Source organism: Poecile atricapillus, chromosome 10 (assembly GCF_030490865.1).
Source record: "Poecile atricapillus isolate bPoeAtr1 chromosome 10, bPoeAtr1.hap1, whole genome shotgun sequence".
In the NCBI taxonomy this organism is placed as follows: domain Eukaryota; kingdom Metazoa; phylum Chordata; class Aves; order Passeriformes; family Paridae; genus Poecile; species Poecile atricapillus.
Genome location: NC_081258.1, coordinates 14,942,989 through 14,965,647, shown reverse-complemented (window position 1 = coordinate 14,965,647; position 22,659 = coordinate 14,942,989). Strand labels below are relative to the sequence as shown.

General features: G+C 57.8%; 2 protein-coding genes across 5 annotated transcripts in view; both read left to right on the top strand.

Annotated features, from left to right (window-relative positions):
- Positions 1-1,054: 1,054 nt before the first annotated feature.
- LOC131582630 (C-signal-like) lies at positions 1,055-5,303 on the top strand. 2 transcript variants are annotated; one of them, XM_058846008.1, is made up of 6 exons: positions 1,063-1,285; positions 2,326-2,377; positions 3,242-3,432; positions 3,768-3,926; positions 4,199-4,309; positions 5,005-5,303. In XM_058846008.1, the coding sequence occupies exons 1-6, from the start codon at positions 1,145-1,147 to the stop codon at positions 5,116-5,118; spliced, it is 768 nt and encodes a 255-aa protein (XP_058701991.1). In that variant the 5' UTR covers positions 1,063-1,144; the 3' UTR covers positions 5,119-5,303. The 2 variants fall into 2 exon arrangements, with proteins under 2 accessions (XP_058701992.1, XP_058701991.1); XM_058846009.1 differs by lacking the exon at positions 4,199-4,309 and having other exon boundaries at positions 1,055-1,285.
- Positions 5,304-8,519: 3,216 nt separating this feature from the next.
- RIPOR1 (RHO family interacting cell polarization regulator 1) overlaps positions 8,520-22,659 on the top strand; it is a 31,620-nt gene continuing 17,480 nt past the window's right edge. For 2 of the 3 annotated variants that reach the window (XM_058845990.1, XM_058845991.1), the window contains exon 1: positions 17,104-17,593. In XM_058845990.1, the coding sequence (XP_058701973.1) occupies positions 17,119-17,593 (475 nt within the window). In that variant the 5' untranslated portion in view covers positions 17,104-17,118. Of the gene's footprint in view, positions 8,694-9,445; positions 9,876-17,103; positions 17,594-22,659 lie in introns of those variants that run through there. The other variant, XM_058845994.1, reaches the window with a different exon arrangement.

Genomic DNA, 22,659 nt, shown 5'->3' with positions numbered 1-22,659 from the left:
CTCCAGGCTGGCAGCAGGACTGGTAAATGCAGACCCCCTCCAGACACTGTCCTCCAGCTGATGCTGATCATCTCTTTTCTATTTTCCCTTTTCCCTCCAGCCCTGCTTTCCCATCCCTAGATGACAGCAAAATGCTTTACTCTATACTACCCCTTTGGAGCAGCTGTTTAACCAGGTACCTGATACTCAACAACAAAAATAGGGAGAAAACATCCCTCAGAACACCTGCAAGTCCAAACTGCTGCCTAAATCACAGAAACATTTGGATTGTAAGGAACCATAAAGCCCATCTCATTCACTCTGCCATGAGCAGGGATTGCTCCAAGCCCTGTCCAACCTGGCCTTGAACACTTCCAGGGATGGGGCAGCCACAGCTTCTCTGGGCAACTTGTGAGACGGCCTCACCACTCCCCCAGGGAACAATTTCTTCCAAATATCCAAGCTAACCCTGCCCTCAGTCAGTTTGAAGGCATTCCCTCTTGTTCTCTTGCACTATGCCCTTGTCCAAAGTCCCTCTCCAGCTCTCTTCGAGTCCCTTGAGGCACTGGAAGGGGCTCTAAGGGCTCCACGGAACCTTCTCATCTCCAGGCTGAAAAACCCCAACTCTCTCAGCCCATCTTTATGGGAGGGGTGCTACAACCTCAGAGTATCTTCGGAGCTCTAGTTGTTTACCAGATTTGTTGCATCTGATGGTCAGGCAAAGAGCCAAATCATCTGCATTTCCGGGCACGCAATAAAAACAGCCTGTAAATAGGCTGGTACTTGTCAGTCTAAACGGGTTTAGTTTGGGTTGGGTGTTGTTTTTTCTTTTTTTACTCTTATCTATAGTGAAGATTAGTGTGCTAAAGGTGCTGAAGACACCAGCCCAGACCTGCTGCAAGCTTTCTCCCTCACCCAACTCCCTTGGCAAGAGTCCCCTCAGCCTCCCCGGTTCGCTCCGAGAACCCTCGCTCCTGCCCCCGGGGACGCCGGGGCTGGGTCGCGGTTGTTGCGCTTGCACTGAACGCGAGGTGGGAAGGCAAACACTGCCATCCAGACACACACACTGTCCCTCCCCCGCCGGCCATCCCCCGCGGGCTCGGGCGGCCCGGAGCGGCCCGCGGGGCCGGGAGGCGGCGCCAGGCGGGCCGGGCCGCGGGCGGCGATGGCGGTGGCGCGCACGGTGCTGCTGACCGGCTCCAACCGTGGCATCGGCCTGGAGCTGGTGAAGCAGCTGCTGGGCTCGCCGCGGCCCCCGGCCTGGATCTTCGCCACCTGCCGGGACCCCGAGGGGCCGCGGGCACAGGTCAGTGCGGGCCGGGGGGGCGGCGGCCGCACGCTCGGCCCCTGTCACCGGCCGGAACGACTCGCTGCTGGCGCGGGGCTCTGGTGTCCGCACCGTGCCCTGCCCCCTGTGAAAGTGACCCGAAGTGCAGCCGGCGAAGAATCGGCCGTGTCTCCCCTGAGGCCTCTGGGCTATTCTGGGCTGCGCTGGATGTGCCCGAAGCCGCCCTCTCGTGCCGGGCCTTCGGCCCTGCGCTGCGGGCACGGCCGAGCTGGCCTGGCCTCAGGGGCTGAGGCGCTGCTGCTCCGGCCCGTTCTGCTGTGTCACGCTGCTCTCTGCAAAATCTGGAGGTTCAGAACATGGGGTTTCCAAAAGTGGTGGCCAGTGGAGCTGTGGGATTTCCTGTCCCTGCTTTCCACTTCGCTAAAATGAGAGAGACTCACACATGATGCTTCTGCAGGGAATCACAAAGCTTGCCTGTTCTTCCAGCTTTCTTTACATCCAGCTTGTCTTTCTCTGCTTGCTGTGTCCCACTGAAATACTAATAGGGAAAAACTTGCTCTCTGATAGATCCTGGCTCCAGCTAATTTGTTTGTTGCATCTTCTTGCAAGTGTGTATTATTCCATGTCAGGAGTAGTCCAGGCGAAGTGAGAGCCCACCCTACTGCCAACTAAGGGGTGCCCAGCTCATTCCATGGCAGCTGCAGCCTCTGGGAGACACTTCTGGCTGTATCCTCAGCCAGTTCACATAGTTTCTCTGGGAAACTGGTGCTTCACAGTTTACTCCCATCCTTTGCTGTGGCTCTGGCTGGACTGTGGATTACCCTTTGGGAAAGTGACCACAGGATCTTGCAGTCATGGCCATGTCCTGCCCTGAGCACGTGCACGTTGCTTTGTGGAGCCTGGGAGAAGCCTGGGAACCAAGGCAGGTCCCCAGCCCGGCTGTTCACAAGAACTGAGTAACACTTGGAAGATGTTTCCCTCAGAGTGGGCCATTGCTGACACCCCAGCTTGGCATTGCCTTTACCCTGTGCTGATTGTTTCCGTGTCTCTTTTTGTAGGAGCTGAGAGATCTGGCATCCAAACACCCAAATCTGGTTCTTGTAAAGCTGGGTATGTGTGCTCTGCCTCTGAGCTGGTAAATTTGCGACTGCCAGCCATGCTTGCCCCATTTCTCCCTCCCTCCCTCCCTCCCTCCCTCCCTCCCTCCCTCCCTCCCTCCCTCCCTCCCTCCCTCCCTCCCTCCCTCCCTCCCTCCCTCCCTCCCTCCCTCCCTCCCTCCCTCCCTCCCTCCCTCCCTCCTTCATGGCTGTCCATGGCGATTCAGTTCTTCAAGCTTCTTCAAGTCCTGCTACCAAAACCCCAGCTTCTCTAGAACTGTCTCAGCCTCAGTACCCCATTCCCTGGAGCCTCCTTGCTCCATGGCCACAGGACCAGAATATTCTTGAGACCCATCCGGGGCAGCCCCTGGCTCCCCCAGCTGAGTGACCACATCCTTGGTCTGCCTTGATCCCAAGTCCTAGGCATGACCAAGAAGGCTCTGGGAGGAAGGCAGCTCCTGTGGAAATGCTGTAAGATCAGCCCAGAGCTTGAGCAGGAGCAGAAGGACCTTGCAGGGCCATCACACAGCAGGTCCCAGCATGTTTCCCTTGGGGACTTGTCCCCCCGGAGACCACCTTGGTTTCTCCAGAAATTGCTCAGATGTAGACGTTGGAGACTGTGGCTGCTGTGAACGCAGCATGGGAGTCGCAGCAGCGGTTTGCCCCCACGGTGGGCTTTTCCTGGCGGTAACCTTCAGCTGCCGGCGGAGGAGGCGGTGTTGGGATGAGTTGGGATGGGCTGGAGCTGGTTTTACAGCACCATCTGGTGCCCATGGATGGAAGGGCCGCGCGGCTCGGAGTGTGCAGATTTCCTCGGCATCCTCCCCTCCTTCTCCCCAGCACCCCGTGGCTCTCAGACTGTTCTCTCCCACTGCAGATGTCGAAAACCCCTCGGCTATCACCGATGCGGCCAAGGTGGTGGAGGGGAAGCTGGATGGAATGGGGCTGAACCTGCTGATAAACAACGCTGGCATCTACACCCCCACGGCCTCACTGGAGACAGTCGATGCTGAGGACATGGTCAGGACATACAAGACCAATGCAGTGGGGCCAATGCTGATGGCCCAGGTACGGATGAAGCTCTGGGGATGAAATTTGGCCCATCTTGAGGGTATCCCAGGCTGTCCATGGTCATGATGGAAATCTTGGAGGGCTTTCCCAGATTTCTCGGTGCTGTGCAAGGGAGGGTGCTGTGCAAGGAGGTGCTGTGCCTGCTCTTCAAGCCTAAGCCTTCTGCAGCCTCTCTGAATTGTGCAAGTCTAATTGGGAGCAGGCAGGGCCACTGCAGCAACACCTGGGCTCTCCTGACATCCTGCTGTTCTTCCTCACCCTCCCTGGATTGCAGTTGCCGTAAGTAGGACTGGCTTGAGGCACGGGTGTCCCACTAGGTTGTTTCTCCCCAGGCCTTCCTGCCTCTGCTGAAGAAGGCTGCCCAGGACAGCAAAGAAAAGGGTCTGAGTTGCAGCAAGGCAGCCATCATCAACATCTCCACCATTTTGGGGTCCATCAAGAAAACACCTGATTCCTTCTTCCGCCCTGTCATCTCCTACCGCTGCAGCAAGGTATGGAGACTGGTGACCTGTCCTGCCTCCTGAGCTCCAGAGGGGTCAGAGCTGCTCTTGCCAGGCTGGATCTCGGGGAGAAACCTGGGATCGAGAGATGGAGAGAGTTCCCAAGCTCCCAGGGCATCTCCATGCCCACCCAGGGGAGACACACACTGTCTCTTGAAGACCTGGCATTGCTTTTTCTCCCTCACCAAGAGGCAGCAATGGGAAGGGAACCTGGTTCATGGAGATTTTTGCTACCCATAGATGATGCTTCCTTCCTCACCCAGGCTGCCCTCAACATGCTGACCATGTGCCAGGCTCTGACCTACAAGGAAGCTGGGATCCTGTGCGTGGCACTGCACCCTGGCTGGGTGAAAACAGACATGGGCAGCCAGGAGGTGAGTTCTGGACAAGCAGGTCAACAGGGAACCCATGGGTGGCACCCAGAGTCACAAACCTGCACAGGAGGTGGCCCAGGTGGCCAAGATGGCTCTCTGGAAGGAGGATCCACATGAAAACGAGCTGCCTCTCAGGCTCCAAGTTGTCCATGTCTGTTGAGCCCCTGCAGAACATGTGGATACTGTCTGGGGAGTAGCATCAGCACGTATCAGGCTGCTTGTTCAGGGAGAATAAAGGGGCTTTGGACAGCCTGGAAGAAATGCAGAGAACCTGAATCCAACAGAGCAGGGAGGAGTGGAGCAACACCTCCTGTGTTGTCCTGATGCATCCTGTGCCCCATTCCTTGAAGAACTGCAGGTCCATGAGGTTTCCACTCATCCTGCATGATCCATGTTTTGCATTGGGGGTGGTCCCTGCAGCACTGGAGTTTTGAGAAGGCTGCACAAAGCATCTCAGTTGCAGCAGGGGTCTCCTTTTTGGTTAAACCTGTGGCTGGCTTCTCAGCCCAGGCCACCTCCATCCAAGCCAGCAGTGCAGACACCCAACTGTCCTCCCACACAGTGGACTGCTCCCAGCTCCTGTGGCTCTCTGCTCACTCTGGGTGGAAGGAGCCTTGCTCTTACTGCACATGAGCCAAGTGGGTGCTGCTGCATGGCCTGGAATGACAGTGGTGCCTCATTTTTGCCCTTTGCAGGCTGACCTAACAGTGGACACAAGTGTGCGGGGGTTGTTGTCTGTGCTGCCAATCCTTTCTGAGAAACACAGTGGGACTCTGCTCAACTGGGAAGGTAAAGCTATCCCCTGGTGACTGCTCTGTCCCTGCGAGGGACTCCACAGTGCCACGGGACTCCCTGAGTGCATGGGTGCGCCAGGGTGCTCAGCCCTCTGTGGTCTGCAAGGGACCTACTTGGGACTCCAGTGGGTGGGCAGGGTGTGACCCCTGCTTTCACCTTGTTAATAAATAAAGTCAATTACTACCTGTGCCTTCTCCCAGCTGCAGTATCTCCACTCAGACTGTCTTGCCACTGCAAAAAATAGCCTGGCATTAATGGCTGAACATGATGATCTTGGAGGTGTTTTTCCAACCAAAATGTTCCTGTGATCCGAGCGGTCTGCCTGCTCTGAGCTGAAAGGATGTCCCAGGGCATATGTAACTCACCCAAAGCTTCTGCTGTCCTGCCTGGCTGCAGGGTGTGCCCAGGTCTGCCTGGTCTCTGCCATGCTTCCACCAAAGCATGGTGTATTTGCCATAGTTTTCTTGGGATGACTTTGTGCTGGACATGGTATCTTTAGGAGCAGCCTCACGGTTGGAATGGGAAGACCAGGCACTACAGTCCAGTTCTGCAATCCCAGGCAGACAGCTCTTCCCACAGTGGTGCCCCAGCTGGGCATGGTACCCCTGGGTGGGGGAAAACTGGTCCCATGGGGGAAGACAGCATGGGAATGGCACTTCTGTGGGATGGAGAAGCTGAGAACCTTAATAAGGTGGGTTGGGCAGCCCTGGACTGCATGAATTTGACCAGAAAGTGGTAACAGCCCCAAAGAAAGGCATTTTGTGGTGGTATTGGGGTTTCTCAGGAGGGTTTTTCCCCTTCTGGAAAGAGCTTCTCTTAAAGGAGCATGGCCAAAGGCAACCAGGACTCCTGCAAAACCAAGCCTGATCTCAGGTGGGCAGAGCAACCTGGCCTGCAGAACAGGCAATCCCCTGCTCCTTCCCTCAAGAGGCCACCACCTTTTCTTTCTCATCTGCAGGAACAGCTGAAGCATCTGGGTCCCTCTGGGTCTGGGCTTTGCTGGGGTTGTACCTCTTCCTGGAGTGGGAGCTTGCCTGCCACCACAAGATTTCCTGGGAATTTTGAAGCCATGCCCCACCTGGCTGTGCCAGAGGAGCTGTGTTCCCTGTTCCCAGGCTGACATGCTCTTTTCCAAGCCCATGCTCTTTCCAAGGCCTTCAGGAGCCAGCACTGACAGCAGAGCTACAGGGAGCAGGACTCACATGAGGCACCCACTCCTGCACAGGTGCCTCTGCCAGGGAGACACTGACCTCAGCCTGATCCTCAGGGGAGCTCTGAACCATCTGGGCTCTTCTGCCTGATTCAGCCACCTGATTTCCCATGTAAATGCTTGTTCTTTTCTTTCCCAGCTCGTAACTGTGGCCAGAGTGGTCAGTGCCCACTTGGGCACCTCCCTATCAGCGCTGTAATGGCAGCAGGAGGAGGGGAATCCCTGGGAAGGAACGGCTGAGGGACAGGAGCGTGGGTGAGGTGCCTGATCCAGCCAGTGCATTGCTGTGCTCAGCCCAGTGCTGGCTCAGAGACACGGACAAGCCTCCCCCGAGTGCCCTCCCTGCCCCTTGGCAGAGCTTCTCCTGCCCCAGTTACTCCACACAAGCCAGCTGGAGCCTGGCCAGTCACCACAGGCTGGCTCCATGCCCATCTCTCTCCATGTTTCTCCCTTCTGTCCCACACCATGTGCTGGATCCTGGGAGATGAACAATACCAGAAATCCCACCACGGATTGCTGACAGCTTACAGTCATCATCCCCCTCGTGGTCATTGCCAGCCCCATGAGATGTGTGTCACTGCTCCCTTGGGAACACGGTGGGACACGGGACTGCTGACAGCTGGGACAGGCTCCATCAGCCTGGGACACCTGGGATATGGTCAGGTTACCCAGGGTATGGGCAGCCCTGTGTTCTGAAGGTGATAGGAGGAGGAGGAGTGGGAAGCTCTGCAGGTGGAGTGCTGCTGCCTGGCAGTACTGGACACAGCTCAGGGAGAACTAACCCCAGGGCACAGCTGGGCATTGAAGCACCTGGAGCATCAGCCTGTAGGAATCCCAATGCAGTGGTCTTCCTTTTGGGTGCTGGGATAGCAGAGCCAAGCAGAAACAGGTCAGTTGATCCCATTTTTCAAGCCAACGTGAGACTGGGGCAGGATGACCCAGCTTGGACCTCTCTGCAATGGGGACTCACCCCTGGTGAGTGCTTTGCATTTACAAGTGCAGCCAGGTCCTGTCCAGGAGCCCATCCTTCTGCCCTCTGAGACAAGGCTCATCCCAGCGAGCACATGCTGGAGCTAAGCCACCAGGGACCGTGGGACCATGCCACCCATGGGAACTTTGACGCCAGGGACCCCTGAGAACCTTAAGGTGCTCCAGGGCATGTGTTCTTCAGGAAGCCTCAGTAAAAGGCCAGATGGGCAGGTCTCCCTGCTCAAATGCTTGCCAAGTGGTGTCGGCTTTTCCTTTGCACAAGTTCCGGGTGTTTGTGGTCATGGAGCTGATTATCTCCTCGTTTCCTCTCCTGCCTGATGTTTCCTGCCTCCCTCCCTCCCTTTTTGCTGGTTTTGCCCTTTGTGTCACGCTTATTTCCTGGCTCTGGGAAGTGTCAGATCTCAATGTCCCCCCTGCCCACTGGGATGGCAGCACATAGCCCTGTGTCCTTTCACTGGGTGCACTACAGTGCCCCAGGAGACACTTGAAATCTCAGCTCCACCTGACCAGCTAGCTGCTCCCTGGGAGCACAGGCACGTTTGGACAGAGTAAGTGTGATTTAGGATCAACTTTTAGCAGCTGATCTATCTCTATCCTGAAGCTGGGGCATGGGTGCCAGCATTGGTTCCAACAGTGGGGAAAGCCAGTCAACCCCTTGAGGAGTCTACTCTTCCTGAGAGTGCATGGAAACATGTCTGGGGACTGGCAGAGACCGTGGGTGGGGAAGTTGCCACCCAGAGCAGCTCAGACAGCCTCCCCCAGCCTCTTTGGAGCCATGGTAACATCTGGGGCAAACATCTCTCTGCTCCAGGGAGCCCAGCAGCTCTCCAGGCTCCAGGGATTGATCTCAGTGGTGGGAAAGGCCCGCATTTCCCAGGATCTTCCAGCAGCTGCCTTATTCCAGACCAATAGCCACTGGCAAAGATTTGTTGTGCCAGGAGCTGGAGTCAGGCAGGTCTGTGGGTTGGGGTAGGAGCACTGAGGACATCGGGAGTCTTGACCTGACTTGCCAGGATGAGGGCAAGACCCATTTTGAGAGACACCCTCCCACACCCGTGTGGGGCAAATGGCAGCAGACAGAGCCTCTGTGAGACACAAAGGCTGCTACAGGAGGAGAGGGTCAAAAAAAGGAAACGGAACGGAAAAGGGCTGCTCCTGTGACAGCGATGCAGCTGCGGAGGTGGAGCAGCAGGCAGGTCACAAAGAGCCGCACACGAGGAAGTGCTGGGACACCAGCCAGCGTGGTCAGGCTGCAGCAGCTCCAGGTGCAGCAGATCTTTGATGAGAAGGACTAGGAGCAGAGGCAACCAGAACTGCAGGGACCTCAGCAAGGACCTGGAGATCCCCTTTGCAGGAGTCGTCTTCCAGCCAAAGATTCCTTCTGCCAAGGTGTGGGCACTGTCTGTTATGTGGGGGGATGGGGCAGCAGGAGGGTCGCTGTAGGGACCATGTGCTGGGTGACACTGCAGTCTTGGGGCTTTGAGGCCTGGGTGACCATTTCCAGAGCCCCCAGCAGTGGGAAACACTGATGCTAGGAAGGCTGGACTGTCTGGGAGTGCAGGGTTTGAGGGGTGCTGGGGTCCAGGGCTGCCATCAAAACACAGGGACCCAACTTGGGTCCGTGAGAAATGAGGCTCTGCAGGAGGAATGACCCGCTCCCTGCAGCACCAGGGCTGCTGAGGAAGCCGAGTGGGACCAGCAGATAATGTGCTGAGGCTTCCTCTGGCACAGCTGCAGCTGCAGGGCTGGGGTTGCTCCATTGCTATCAGCCCCTGCAGAGCCCCGTGCATCCCTTCTCCCTCCTGTATTATTGTTTGCCGGGAGGAAGCAGCTCACCAAGTCCCACCTCAAGCTTTTAACCCACTGGTGCCTGCCCTGATGCTCTCCACTCTCATCAGCAGAGCCAGGCAGGGTCCACATCTGCCCCCTGGGAGGATGGTTTGGTACTGGGAGCTTGCTCCAGGCTTTACCTCCCAGATAACCAGCAGCACCCCTTGACTCATCTCCCCCAAGCCACATTGTCTCCCGTGGGTGTCCCACAACCCCTTTTGCAGAGGGCTGACACTGGCACTGTCACCTCTAAGGCCCTGAAAGCTGTAGATGCCAATGATTCCCTCCTTCCTCTCTCTTCCCCTTTTTAGCTGGTTGGATCCTGTCTTGTGCTTCCTCTGGAAGCCCCCTGGTCTGCTGTGGGGGGCACCATGAAGGCAGCAGCTTTACCAGCTTCGCACAGACTTAACCCAAACCCCTAATAAGGGGTTTGGAGGAAATCCATCTTGGGGAAGAAAACTGCAGCACTTCACAAGCTTCATTTGGCAGGCTGGGATTTAATCAAACCCTGGGATCTCCAGCAGTGCTCCTTGGGGAAGTGGAAATCAGACAGAACATCTCAGCAGCCTTCTCCAGATTGTCATCTTCTCACACAACTGAGCTCTGCCAAATTTTCCCCACTTCTTGACTGGCAGGGAGGGGACATCAGTGTCCCATCAGCACAGGCTGTCCTATGCCCTCCCTGGTGATGACCACCGAGGGACACCTTTCCTGAGCGTCAGTGTCCCTGCAGGAGGAGAGGTAGGTCAGCCACTGGTGAGCCTGATGGGGTGATGCAGAGATGCTCCATGTCCCCTGTGAATACACCACAGATGTTGATGGGCCCATCACATGCCCCGATGTCCCTTGTGCACCCCATGAATAAATCAGATGTTTGCCTGTTCTCTGCCCTGGGGCCCTGACACTGCCACACCCATGGATTTTCAAAAAAACCAACAAACCCGTTTGGGAGCACAGGAGGGTGCACCCATGGGTCACAGAGAGGTGCTCGCCCTTCCTTCCGCAGCTGGGCTCTGCCCATGCCTTTGCCCCCAGGGATGCCCACAAAAGGGATGATCCCTTGGCCATAGCACCCAGTCCTGCTCTGCAGGGTCCTGCCAGGGGTTTGGAGCAGGTCAGCCTCTCCCTGCCCATCCCATGGCACCAGCTGGGCCTGAATTTCCAGCTTTTGCAGAACAAGTTCCCGGGTGGCTGCACTTGGAGCTGGCACTGTGCCGAGATGCCAGTGTGCCTGTCCAGTGCTGTGAGCATGCGGGAGGGGCTGTGGGGAAGGTGATGGGGTTGAGCTGGGCATGCCAAGGGCTGTGGCAGGCTTTCTGCTGCTGTCTGCAGGACAGGAGTTGCTAGAAGGGTCACCTCCTCCATCCCCAGAGTGTCAGCACACAAATGTATCTGTTCCAACTCTCGATCCAGACCTGCTGCCCTGGAGCATCTTCCCCCTCCGTGTTGTCTCAAGGGAGTGAAGTTAAGACTCTGTGATGGCAAGAACGAGGATCCAAGCTCATTCTAATGAGTTCTCTCCCCCATGTCCCTCTCCTTGGAGCCAGGGAAGTGACGCTGGGGAGGAACTTGGCTCCTCTTGTTTGTTATTACAGGATAAAGTTACCCTTTAAAGCAGAGCCAGTGCTGTCAGGGCTGCATACCATCCGGGAACATCGCTCCTTCCAGCGGCTCCACACACTTCTGGTTATTGTGCTTGCACGGAGCCAGCCCAGCCCCAGTCACAGCAAGGGGGATGCAGGTGGGGGGATCCAAAAAGGAGCCTCCAGGCTCTTTTTCCACCCTGAGAAATCTGGGAGCAGAGGGAAAAAGCCTCTCTGGAGACGAGAGCTTTTCTGACTCTGGGATATGTGGAAAAGAGGAGCAGAATCAAGGGCTGGGAGCAATGAAAGGAAAGGGGGAGCTGGATATGGTTGGGGTATTTTGGGGTTTCTCTTATTTCCTGGGATGCTCACTCTGGCTCAGCTGGGGACCCTCTGGATAGGGCAGCCTGCTGGTTGCCACCGTGTGCAGGCTGGGCAGTGTTGTGCAGCTGGCACCCACCCCACCACTCGACATGTCCAGAAGCAGCTCGGCATCTCCAGGCAATATGCAGACAGGAAGAGGGCTGGCTCCTCCTTTGAGCTCCAGCCTCTGGGGGTCCCAAATCCAGAGGACCCCTCTCTCCTGTGAGCTGGCACCCCAGGAGACACCCCAGCACCCCAAGGCTTTGGAAGACATGGGGCTTTCTTAGCAGCAGCCTGACCATACCACCCACACCAGGCCCTCTGGAGAAGGCTGGGGGCTTGCTCGGGGTCTGACTGCCCCACACTGAGCCATGACGTGCCTGTGGGGTGGAGGGGAAGGAAGCTGACCCGGTGGAGCCGAGCCAGGGAGAGCTTCCTGGCAGTGAGCTCCAGCCTCCGGTGCCTTCGGTGCTGCTGCAGATGGCTCCGAGCGGGATGGAAAGCAGGCAGAGAGCTGTGCGAGCCCTTTGCAGCCATTCCCCAGCCTGGCATCCACCAGCTCTGTGCCGTTCAGGAGGCAAACGCCAGCTGGGGCCCTGACACCGCCACCTCAGCAGGGTGTCGAGGGAAGCCTGACTCATCCCCAGCAGGAGAATCTGAGACTTGCACATGTAAACAGAGCTGGCCCTTGCACGCCAGGACACGTGACAAATACAGGAGAGACCGGCTGGAGCCACAGCCTGGGGCTGGTGGCACCACACATGTGCTAGAGGCATGAACAAGAGCTCGAATGGGCCCTGCTCAGGAGCATCACTTGGGTGGGGAGGATGTGGCAGGAGCCCTGCTATCAGCATGTCCTCCCTCTGCTACCCCTACCCCCACTAGCAGCTTTTAGCAGCTGTTTTTAGTCCTGGTCTGTTTGACTGCCACTGCTTTCCTACAGGCACACCCTTCCCAGCACCAACCCATTTGGGCCAACAGCTCAGGAGAGGTAGAACAGCTGCAGGAGGACCAGGGCAATGGTGGTCTCGCCACCTCTGGAAGTATTAAAAAAACCCCACATGGATGTGGACGTGGAGGATGTGGTTTAATGGTGGGTTTGACAATGCAGGGTTAATGGACTTGATAATCTTAGAGGTTTTTTCCTACTTTAATTATTCTATGAGAGTAAAACTCCTGAGATGCCACCCCACAGTGCCAGCTTCAGAAGCAGACTGCAGCTGGTGGTGTCATCTTATGCTGGGATGGAGAGAGCATGAGGCTCCCCAAGTGCCTGTTCCATCTCAGGAGCAGGGATCACTCAGAAACCTCCCAGTTATTCAGCACACTCCCTTGTGTTTAGATGTGCCATGCTGTGGGCTCCAGGCTGGGAGAGCTGTAGCCAGTGGGGAGAGGAGATATCACAGCCACTTCCTATCCTTGCTTACCCTGCACAGCCGGTTTCATTTCCTTAATCCTCATCCCAGCATTTTCTTTGTTGTTTTCTTTGGAGGGGAGGGAGCTTTGCTGGAGGCTGGTGCTCACTGCAGTGAAGGAAGCACTTTCATGGTCAGGGAGGCCAACATGGGTGTCCACAGGCTGTTCCTCACTCTCCTCTTGGGTGCAGCAGGCGCTGCTCACGGGGGGGACAGGGACCCCACCTAAGCAGTGGAGCAGATCAGGATGTGTGTGGGATCCCCTGCCCTGCTTGGGAGGACTATATTTGCATGCATTTGCATACAGCTCTGCCAGCTTTGCAGACTCAGCCCTGCCAAATCACCTCGTGCTCCAAATGGCCTTTTGCTCTCACAACTTACAGCACCAGCTTTGGGGCAATGTATTCCTACCTCAACCAACTTGATTGGCCAAGCTTTGCTTTACCTGGTGAGATGTTGAATCCTCAACAAGGCTGCTGACACCTCAGCTGTGGTCCAGCTGTGCCATTGTCCAGCTGTGCCAGTTACCCTGCCACCAACTGCATCTGCTGGGCTGGGCTGGTTTCTGGGCTTGCCTCAGCCTTCCTGCTCAGTGTTGGACAACAGCAACAGACTGTAGGAATCTTGTGAATCATGGATACTTTCGGAGTGATCCTGTGGGTGTGTGCGTGGGCTGGTTCCTGCTGTGCTGAGGTGGGGATGGCTGCCTGGTTGCAGGAGGTGGAGTGGTCCCAGGGGATGTTCAGCCCCCCAGGCTGAGCTGGGATTGTGGTTGCAGATGCTGCCAGCCACCTTCCCAGGGTGGAGAAGGGAGTTAGGAGGGGGGAACAGGTTGCTGGTGGCTGGAGAGTCTGGACCAGTGCTGTTCTGCAGCTCCTTACCCTCCTGGCCTATGCTGGACCTGATGAAGTCACAGTTTGGATGTCCTGGTTTTGCTGCAAAGCCCTGACCTGGATTCGGGATTGCTGGCCAGAGTCTGGGAGAGCTGACCAGCATCCAGTGCTGGCCAACACTGGGTAGGTTTGTGGCCACTCCAGGGGTATCCCATCTTCCCTTTTCCCGGCCCTGTGGGCAGGCAAAGTGCTGGGACACGCAGTTCTGTCCCACAGAAAAGGACAGGTTGGCTCAGGGCTGTGCCCCAGCCTGCTGCTGCTGTGAGCTGGCCCCGAGTGTGTCAGGGAAGGTTTTCCAGCAGAGCTGAGAGGACCTTCTGGCACAGCCTTTCTGTGCTGCTGGCCAGTTCCCGAGCATGGCCAGGGCTCTGGTGAGTAAGCTGGAGCAGCAGCTCACATTTCTCATGCTGCATCAGCGCCACCCTGGCTCCCTTAGCTTTTTACCAGGTTGTGTTCCCCAAAAATGCACAGCCAGAGGGATGTGGAGCTCGGTGCTGGGATGTTGGACGTTCATCGCTGAGGCAGTGGCAGGGATAGTGGCAGGCTCTGTGGAGGCACCTCAGCTGCTCACGGGGGTGGTGGCTGAGCTCTGAGTGTGCTCAGCACGCGTGGCTGTCCCGGTGCAAGGCTTGGAGCCCTGGCCTGTGTGTGTTGCCTTGCTCCAGCGCTGAGCAGGAATGCTGAGCATGCAGCAGCTCCAGCCTGGAGCCAAGGGCTGGCCTCCAGCCCTCCAGAGAGAGGGGAGAGGAAGACGTGGCTCCAGGCCCAGCCTGCAGTGAGAAGAGCAATTTGGGCAGAGACCCGCGGTGCTCAGACCTTTCTCTGCACTGTGGCAGGCGGCTGCAGGCAGCTGGCACGGCTGTTGCTGAAGCTCCAGGAGGAGGGGAATATGCTTGGAGTGGTCTCGGGTCACCAGGCTCTGGAAAAGTTCGATCCAGTGCTGGGAGGAGCTCACTAATGCCAGCAGGTTCTCAGACTAAGTGCCCTTGAGCTCAGGGACTCTTTCCTGCACCAATGCCCAGCTTCCCAACTGGACTACTGGGAAGGCTCCTTCAGTGGCAGGAGTCCAGGAGTATCCATATCCATATCCATGCTGGGAGAGTTAGCCCAGGAGTATCTGTATCCATAATGAAAGGATTAAACCAGGAGTGTCCATCCATATCCATGCTGGCAAGATTAGCCCAGGAGTATCCATATCCATAATGAAAGGGTTAAACCAAGATTATCTGCATCCATGCTGGGAAGGTTAACCCAGGAGTATCCAAATCCATGCTGGGAGGTTTAACTCCTTCCTGCCTGCAGGCACCATCCCTCCATAAATCCAGGAGGGAGTTTTGGAGGGCGGGCTGCCCAGGAGTACTGCTGGAACTCGGGCAGGAGTCTGTCCTTGTTTTTGTTTGCCAAGCTGGTCCGTGCTGAGCAAGCTCCCAGAGCAGCCAGTGCAGTGTGCCAGCCCTGGCCTTGGCACAGGGAGTGCTTGGCTCCACAACCCAGCCTGGCAGGGCAGGCAGGCGTGTGGCTGAGGGGAGGGTGCAGTCCCCTCTCCTGCTGTCTGCAGGGATACAGCTGCTCCCCAGCAGCAACCAGGAATGGGGTTGGTGGTGCACGGGAAAGTGCAGTGCGATGGTATGGGTCAATCTACCTCCAGGCACCCCAAGTTTTTACTGAGAAGGTGGTGAAACTCTGGAACAGAGAGGTGGTCGATGTCCCAAGCATGCCAGTGGGCATTTGGAGGCGTTTGGACAGTACCCTTAACAACATGCTTTAACTTTGTGTCAGACCTAAAATGCTCAGGCAGTTGGCCCCAATAATCCTTGGATGTCACTTTCAAGTGAAAATTTTCAGTGGTGTCACCATGTACAGGGTGTAGGTGGGATCCAGCCCCCCACCTGATCCAGGTGGGGTGCTGGATCAAGTGATAACAGAGTGGCACAGTGGTGCTGACCATGCCAAGCACATGGTGGGTCACCCTGGTGGTACAGGGACAGTGTGGCACTGGGACCTGGGTTGAGAATGGATTGAGAGCAGCCCTGAAGAGAAGAACTTGGGAGTATTGGTTGTACAAGAAGCTCAGCATGACCTGGCCATGTGCACTGGCAGCCCAGAAAGCCAAACATATTCTGCAGTCCATCCTCAGCAGAGTGGGAAACTGGCTGAGAGAGGGAATTCTGCCGCTCTGCTCTGCTCTCGTGAGATCCTTCTGCAGCACTGCATCCAATCTGGAGACCCCAGAATAAGAAGGATGTGGACCTGTTTGAGCAAGTCCAGAGGAGGCCACAAAAATACACAGAGGTCTGGAGCACCTCTGCTGTGGAGACAGGCTGAGCGAGTAGGGGTAGTTCAGCCTGGAGATGAGAAGGCTCCAGGGAGACCTTGGAGTCCCTTCCAGTACCTAAAAGGGCTCCAAAAAACCTGGAGAAGGGCTTTAGACAAGAGCATAGAGTGACAGGACAAGGGAGAATGGCTTCCAAGGGATAGAGGGCAGAATTAGATGGGATATTAAAATTAAATTCTTCCCTGTGAGGATGGGGAGGCCCTGGTACTGGTTGTCCAGAAAACCTGTGGCTGCCCTATCCCTGGAAGTGTTCAAGGCCAGGTTGGATGAGGCTTGGACTATCCTGGTCTAGTGAAAGGAGTCCCTGCTCACATCAGGGGGGTGAAAGGTGGACTTTAAAGTCTCTTCCAACCCAAATCATTCTAGGACTCATCAGTTCATTCTGGCAGCCTCTCCTTTTGGCTTGGCTTTTCTCTGGTGGCCTCAGGACCTGCTGTGCCCTCTCCCATCTTTGTATCACTTCTCCTTCCATGTAACCAGGCCAGCCTGGAGAACTGGGCTGGGAGCTGGGATGCCCTGGTTCTCACCGAGCAACCTTGGCAGTAAATGCTGTGCTCCTTGGTGTGGCCCCAGGAGAGTGAGAGTGGTGCAATGATTTCCTTGTCACTGATATTGCCCTGCTCCACTGGGCTCCAAGACCTGATGATGGTCTAATTAGTGTTTCTGCCTCACAGGGCTGGCAGGAGCACTGCGCAGCCTTGTCCTTGCATGGAGGATGTCTCACCAGGGCTGCAAAGGCTTCAGTTCCATTTAAAACTGGGTCAACTCAGTAGGATCTAGGACAGGTAGGAGAAGGATGGTCTTGGAGAAAGGAGAGGAGCAGGGTGCATCCCCTCAAGCACGTGGTTTCCTCACCCCGCTACCTTCAGGGATGCCCAGAGGTGCCAGGGTCTAGGAAGTGGACTGGCAGTTGTGGAAGCAGCATGGTCTGACTGTGGCATCCCTCGGGTGACAGCCTGCTTTTACACTGGGGCTGCCTGTCCCTTAACTGGGGAAGCTGGGAGCGCTCTTCTGCTGCTTCCCTAGGATGCTGGAAGCTGGTGGGATGGGGAATGTGGATCAGTGCCAATGCTCTGCTCCCCCAGAGTGGACTTTCTGATTTGCAGAGGTCCAAGCACAGCTCAGTTGGATGCAGAAGCTGTGGGGGGAAGGCAGGGTAGGGTGCTGGTTGTCACAGAGCTGGGAGCAAGGATGTTTGGGTGTTTCCTCTGCCACCAACTGACTGACTGCACAGCCTTGGTGGTGTCACTTCACTGCTGGAATGTGAAACATGCCCGCGGTCTGTCAGAGAGCGCTGAAGCCTGGGAGGCCGTGTTGGCCCTTGTGGGGGGAGACGGGGCTGGTGAGGGAGGAGGTGTTGCTCCAGCCACTGCTTCCCAAGGGAAAGGGGAGGCTATGGGCGCTGTGAGCGGCAGGAAGGCAAACAGCCCGGGGCCAAGCGAGCCGGGCTGCCCCCACTCCCCTCGCCTCGGGGGAGGTGGGATCCTGCTCCGGCTCATGGTGGGGCTTGTGGATTCCCGGGAAATGTTGATGGGCCGGCGGGTCTGGAACCCCCGCAGGGCCGCGGCGGCGGTGGCAGCGGCGGTGTTGGTGGTGGCGGTGGTGGCGATGGCGGTGTCGGCAGCGGTGTCGGTCGCCTCCGGGAGGGAGGTGCTCCCGTCCATGCAGCTGCCATTGGCGCTGGCTGGGCCGTGGTTTCCTGCCGAAATCACATGGCTCCCGCGTTTCCATGGAGAGAGCCGGGGTGGGCGCTGCCAAGAGCCTGCACGAACTCCCCGCTTGCTCCCGTCCATGGGAGTGGAACAAAGGGGATGCACCGAGCCAGGCCTGCTTTCGCCCCGCGCCTCGTCCCCCGCCTCTCCTGGGACATGTGAGTGCCACCCGCACCTCCGCACCCCGCGGTCACGGGGGGGTCGGGGGGAGCGGGGTTGGTGGCCTTAGCAGGGCTACACCCTTGGGGGGCCACGTCGCCGCAAAGCCACCGCCCGCCGCGTCCCCTGTGCCGCCACCCCCGGCGGGCGCCCCACGCCGCGCTGGGGTGTCCGGGCACGGCGGCAGGGCGGGGACGGGGACACGGACACGGGGCTCCGCTCCTCCGCCCCACTGCGGTTCAGAGGCATCCTCCGCACCCCGCGGCCCGGCCGGGACTGTGGCCGGAGACGCCCGGAGAAGGAGCTGCCTGACAGTGGGATATCAGGGCGAGCACCTCCAATGTCACCCCATTGGTGCTCCCCAGACCCTGTCTAGGATATATCAGCTTCTCCAGCCACTCTTTTGCTCCCGGGTTTGGAATGACGCTGGTGGCATGAACCGTGTCCTGCTCCGAATCCCTTGGGACTCCAGGCAGGGGTACGGGCAGGGGTACGGCGGGCGAAGGAGAAGCTGCCCGTGCCCTTATAGGGCCGTGCCCGAGCGCCTGCGGGACGCCAGAGCCCTGGATCCCGCGGGAGAGGCTGCAGCCATCTCCCGCATCCCAGCCCTGCGCCCGGGCAGGAGCCGGCGGGCTCCGGGGGGACCTGGGTGCACCATGTCAGCTGGGTGCTGCCTCCTCCTCCCCTCCAGGGTGACGGAGGGAGGAATGCTCGGAGGAATTAATGAGACAGATCTCGCTTTGTTGCTGGCCCGATCCTCCTGTCTCCCAGCCCTTCCTAGCCTGCCAAGAAGTGCTCGGGAAGGCCTCGCACCATTAACCCTTCCCCTGCCGCACCTCCGGCCATCCCAGAGCGTGCAAACAGCCTTAGCGGGTTTTACCCTTGCCACGTTCCCAGAGGTGACTCCCGAGGGCACTGGGAAGTCCTGGCCATGCTATAAACCCCTTGCCTTCAATCTCCTGGCTGGTGGCCTCACTGCGTCCCCCGGGCAGGGCTGGGACGTGAGGCTGTGACGCCGCGCAAAATCCGGCTGTGCAAGGCTTGTCACCAGCTTGTCACCAGCTGCATTGCCTCCTCTCGGCTCGTGGGGGTCCCCAGTGCACTGCCACAGTTCCCTGGGTGGAGAGGAGCTGTGGTGGCATGCTGGTATCCCTGGCATGGTGGTGGCTGAGTCCCCATGGAGGACATAGCATGATGGGATTGAGCAGGAAATGGGGGGCAGCAATGGACATGGCAATGATGGGGGATTTTGGGGGTGGTAGCTGAGAGGGTGCAACCAGGGAATAACTGTTGATCTGCAGTGAGGACAGTGGTGAGAACAGGGGTATCTTTTCCCAAGCCTTGCTGAGGCTCCTAGTCAGAGCTGCTGGCTGGGTTGCAGCAGGGTGCCTGCGATGGGCATTGTCCAGTGCTGGCTGGATGGGAGGAGCTGCATGGGCACAGGGTGTCCCCCAGGAATGCCACCAGGCTGGGCTCCAGATCGTGCCCGTGGCTGAGGCTCAGCAGATGCATTGGAACTTCTGCCATGACACTGACCTAAAGGACAGGACCCTGGGAAACCCATGGTGGGCAGGGAGCAGCTGGCATTTGAGATCCCCAGGGTGCAGTGAAGGCAGCCCAAGCCCTGGCTTTGCGTGGGCTGAGGCCAGTGCTGGGCTGGGACGAGCTCCCCGCCGCGTGCTTTGGGGTTATTTATAGGGCTGCCATTTATATCGCTTCTATTTCTGCTGCTGTGTGGGGACGAGGCGAGGAAGCAAGGGGGGAGGGCTCCAGTCTGCCACCGCCCCGTGCCCGGCCCCTCCAGGAAAGGATGCTGCCGACAGCATTAGGGCCAGCCTGGCTGGGGGTAGAGCCTGGCTTGGCACAAGGGCTGGTCCTTCTCCAGCCCTCAGGGCATCCACTTGTGGAAAAAACTCTGAAAAAACTTGGGCTACCAGGATTTTTTGGAGTTGGCTTTGCCAGTTTTAGCAGAAAGTAAAGTCTGAGAAGTCAGCTGTAGCATTGTGGTGGGGGTGACCACCTGCAGCTCTAGGAGCAGCTGTCCCAGCCCAGGCAAGACACTTGGTCACTTACTGTGCTTCTCCTGTAAGCCATGACTGTGTGTCTTCTTGCCAAAATTGTCATCTCCTGCCTTTTCCCAAGACTCCCCCATGGCCAGGAGCTTTTTGGCCCCTCACCAGGCTGGTGCTGATTCCATCTCCACCAACCTTTTTTGGCCAGCCATGACTTTGACACTGACTGAGGCTGGCCTATGCCCTTTCCTGTCAGATTTCCAGCTATGGTGACATTCCCAGCCATTTAAGAATGTCTGTGGCTGGGGAGTACTTGTCCAAAACAGCCTGAAATAGCTTCTTCATCACCTTGGCCTTTGGTGCTGGTGCCACCAAGGCAGCATTGGGTTGGGGCTGGTGGCTTCTCCAGGCGCTGGGTGGGCTCAGCCCCAGTGCTGATGGTCCCTGGGCCAGCAGGGAGAAGCTGGACAATTTCCCTAGGACTCTGCTGGCAGGATGTGGGATCTATGGGAAGCTGGTCTTCTATCCCATGCAGGGCAGGGAAGTGGGAATAACCTGCTGGATTTTTCTGCCTGTGCACAAACTGGCCATGGCTGTACTTGTGTGTCCAAGCACAGCTGCCCATGGAGTGTTTTGTTTGCACATTCAGCTGTTGTGGTTGTGGTGGGGATGCACAGGGCAGCTCCTCAGGCCTGGTAAAAGGAAGGCATAAAGGGACACTGACAAAAAGGAAGCACCTGGGGCATTACACCCACATCCCTGCTGCAGACGAAGGATTGAGGCAGCCACCCTGGCTGGTTGAGCTGAGCCAGAGTGGTGAATATGTAGGGAAGCCCCCTGAGCTGAAGAGTCACATGAAGATGTCCCCTTCATTGCACCCACTCCCTATCCCTGGCCAAGCCAGGAGCAGGAACTCATTTAACTCAATTACCACCCTGGCGCTGCTGGCGTGACTTGTGTCCTTCCTCTGCCCTCCCTTGGCAAGGTGTCCTGAGCTGTCAAGCCCCACCAAGTGCCGTGCAGGGTGCTGTGAGGTGCTCAGAGCGTGGCTGATGTGATACGTCCTTCTCCGGTGCCTTCCTCCCTTTTGGAATGTCTGATCCTGTGTCCTGCCTGCTCTTGGTGGTGTCCCCAAGGGTGATGCTCAGGATGGTGCCATGCCAGGCACCTCACCCATGTGTCAGCTGCCGCACAGATCTCCCTGGGGACTGCAGGCTATGGAGAGGCAGAGTCCCCGCAAGCAGCACAGCCTGGCTGTCACCCCTCTGCGAGGGAAGCCTGGAAGTCCCCTCACTCTGCATGGCACCGGGGAACGCCCCTCCCGCGGCCGGGGCAGCTTTAGCGTGGCTTTTTCATTAACCTTTAATGAGAACAAACAAGCTGGCATGGGCCGGCGCTGCGGGCGCGCTGCCTGGCCGTGTGCCGGGCGCTGGCTCCGCACGGCTGCCAGCACGGCGCAGGCTTTGCACAAGGGTGGTCAGACCGGGGCGGTGCCGGCAGTGATGCCATTCCCCGGGGAGAAGCAGCACGGGGTGAAAAGCCGGGTGGTGGCCGCTGCCCGCGGCAGCCGCCAGGATGGGACTCTGCCCATCGGTGGGGAGAGCTGGGGGGATGCATCGTGTCCAGGCGAGGTAGGAGACACGGTCTTCATGCAGGTTCTGGAAGGCTGGGGTGGAGATGGGCTTTGCAGTGTGCTGGGTTGCTGGCTCCCCATGGCCCGTGGCACTGGCATGGAGGCTGCAGGCTGGTGGGCATCTGGGATGGTTTTCCTTTGGATGCTTCTCAGAGCCAGCCCAGCCTCGCCAGCTCCAGCTGCTCTCCCAATGTGGCTGATGCTGTGCACCCACTCGGGCACCCACCTGGGCACTGGGACCTGAGAGTGCCCTGGGTCATGGCACTCTCTGGTGACAATGCTGCAACCCCAGCTCTGCAGGCCTGACTCTGGCTGGCTCTGAGCCACGTGTGGGTGCCCACACTGGGGCAGCCATGTCACCATACGTGGGAGACCCTGATGCTTCTTATCCTCTATGGGACCTGCGGGGAGAGGATCTGCTCTGGGCTGGGGAAGCAATCCCACAACAGGCTCACTTTCTGGGGTCGGGTTAACTTTGGAGGAGAACCTCATATCTGCAAGGATCCCCAAGACTGTCCCAGTGCTTTTCCTCCTGAACCTCTCCTGACCTTGCTCTAAAATCAGCAGCAAACAGGAAAGGAGCCTGGGAGGGAGGTGTTTCTTCCTGCTCCAGTGATGTGGTGAGGGCAGCTGATCCCAGCCTGGACAGAGCTGGCTGCTCCAGCCTTTGTCCTACCTGGAGGGGGGTGCCAATCTTGGGTATTCCCAGGACCAGCACTGAAGCATGGTGACGTCTGGGTTGCAGAGTCTCCTGGTTGTTTAGGGCACTAAACAGGGAGCTGTGGGCCCGAGAGGTGCTTGCTGGTTGCTGGAATTGGCATGGAGGGCAGGTGGGTCTTCCACACTGTGCTGCGGGAGCTGGACCTCCATGGAAAGCAGGACAGACATTCCCACATGGGAATTGCACCCCAGCATCTTTGGAGAGCCCTGCGAGGAAGCCCTGGCTGAAGCAAGCTCCTCCAAGGTTTTGGATACTCAGGATGCTCAAAGCAGGGACTTTTGAGCAAGGAAACCCTTTTCACAGTGGCTCCTGGGTCTTGGAGGGTGCCCACAGGCATGCCACGGGATTTCATGCTGTGGGAAGCCTACAGCAAAGCCACGGTGGTTTTATATATACATAAACATATCTATATATATTTATTGTATTTGTATATACTTGTATTTAAACCCAAGCAATGCAGAAGCAAGCGGCAGTGGTGTGAGCGTCTGCTGCCCACGGCTTTGTGCCTGCCCGCGGTGGAGGCAGCAGGGATGGGGCGGGGGGCTGTGCATCCCCACCCAGCCTCGGGTGCAGCTCAGGGCCAGCGCTGCGTTCGGCAGGGCGCTGTGCGCTCCCTGGCGTGTGCTCGGCCCTGGGTGCCGGCAGGAGCGGGGGTCTCCAAGGGAAGCGATCCAGAGAGGGGCTGCAGTGGGGGTTTGC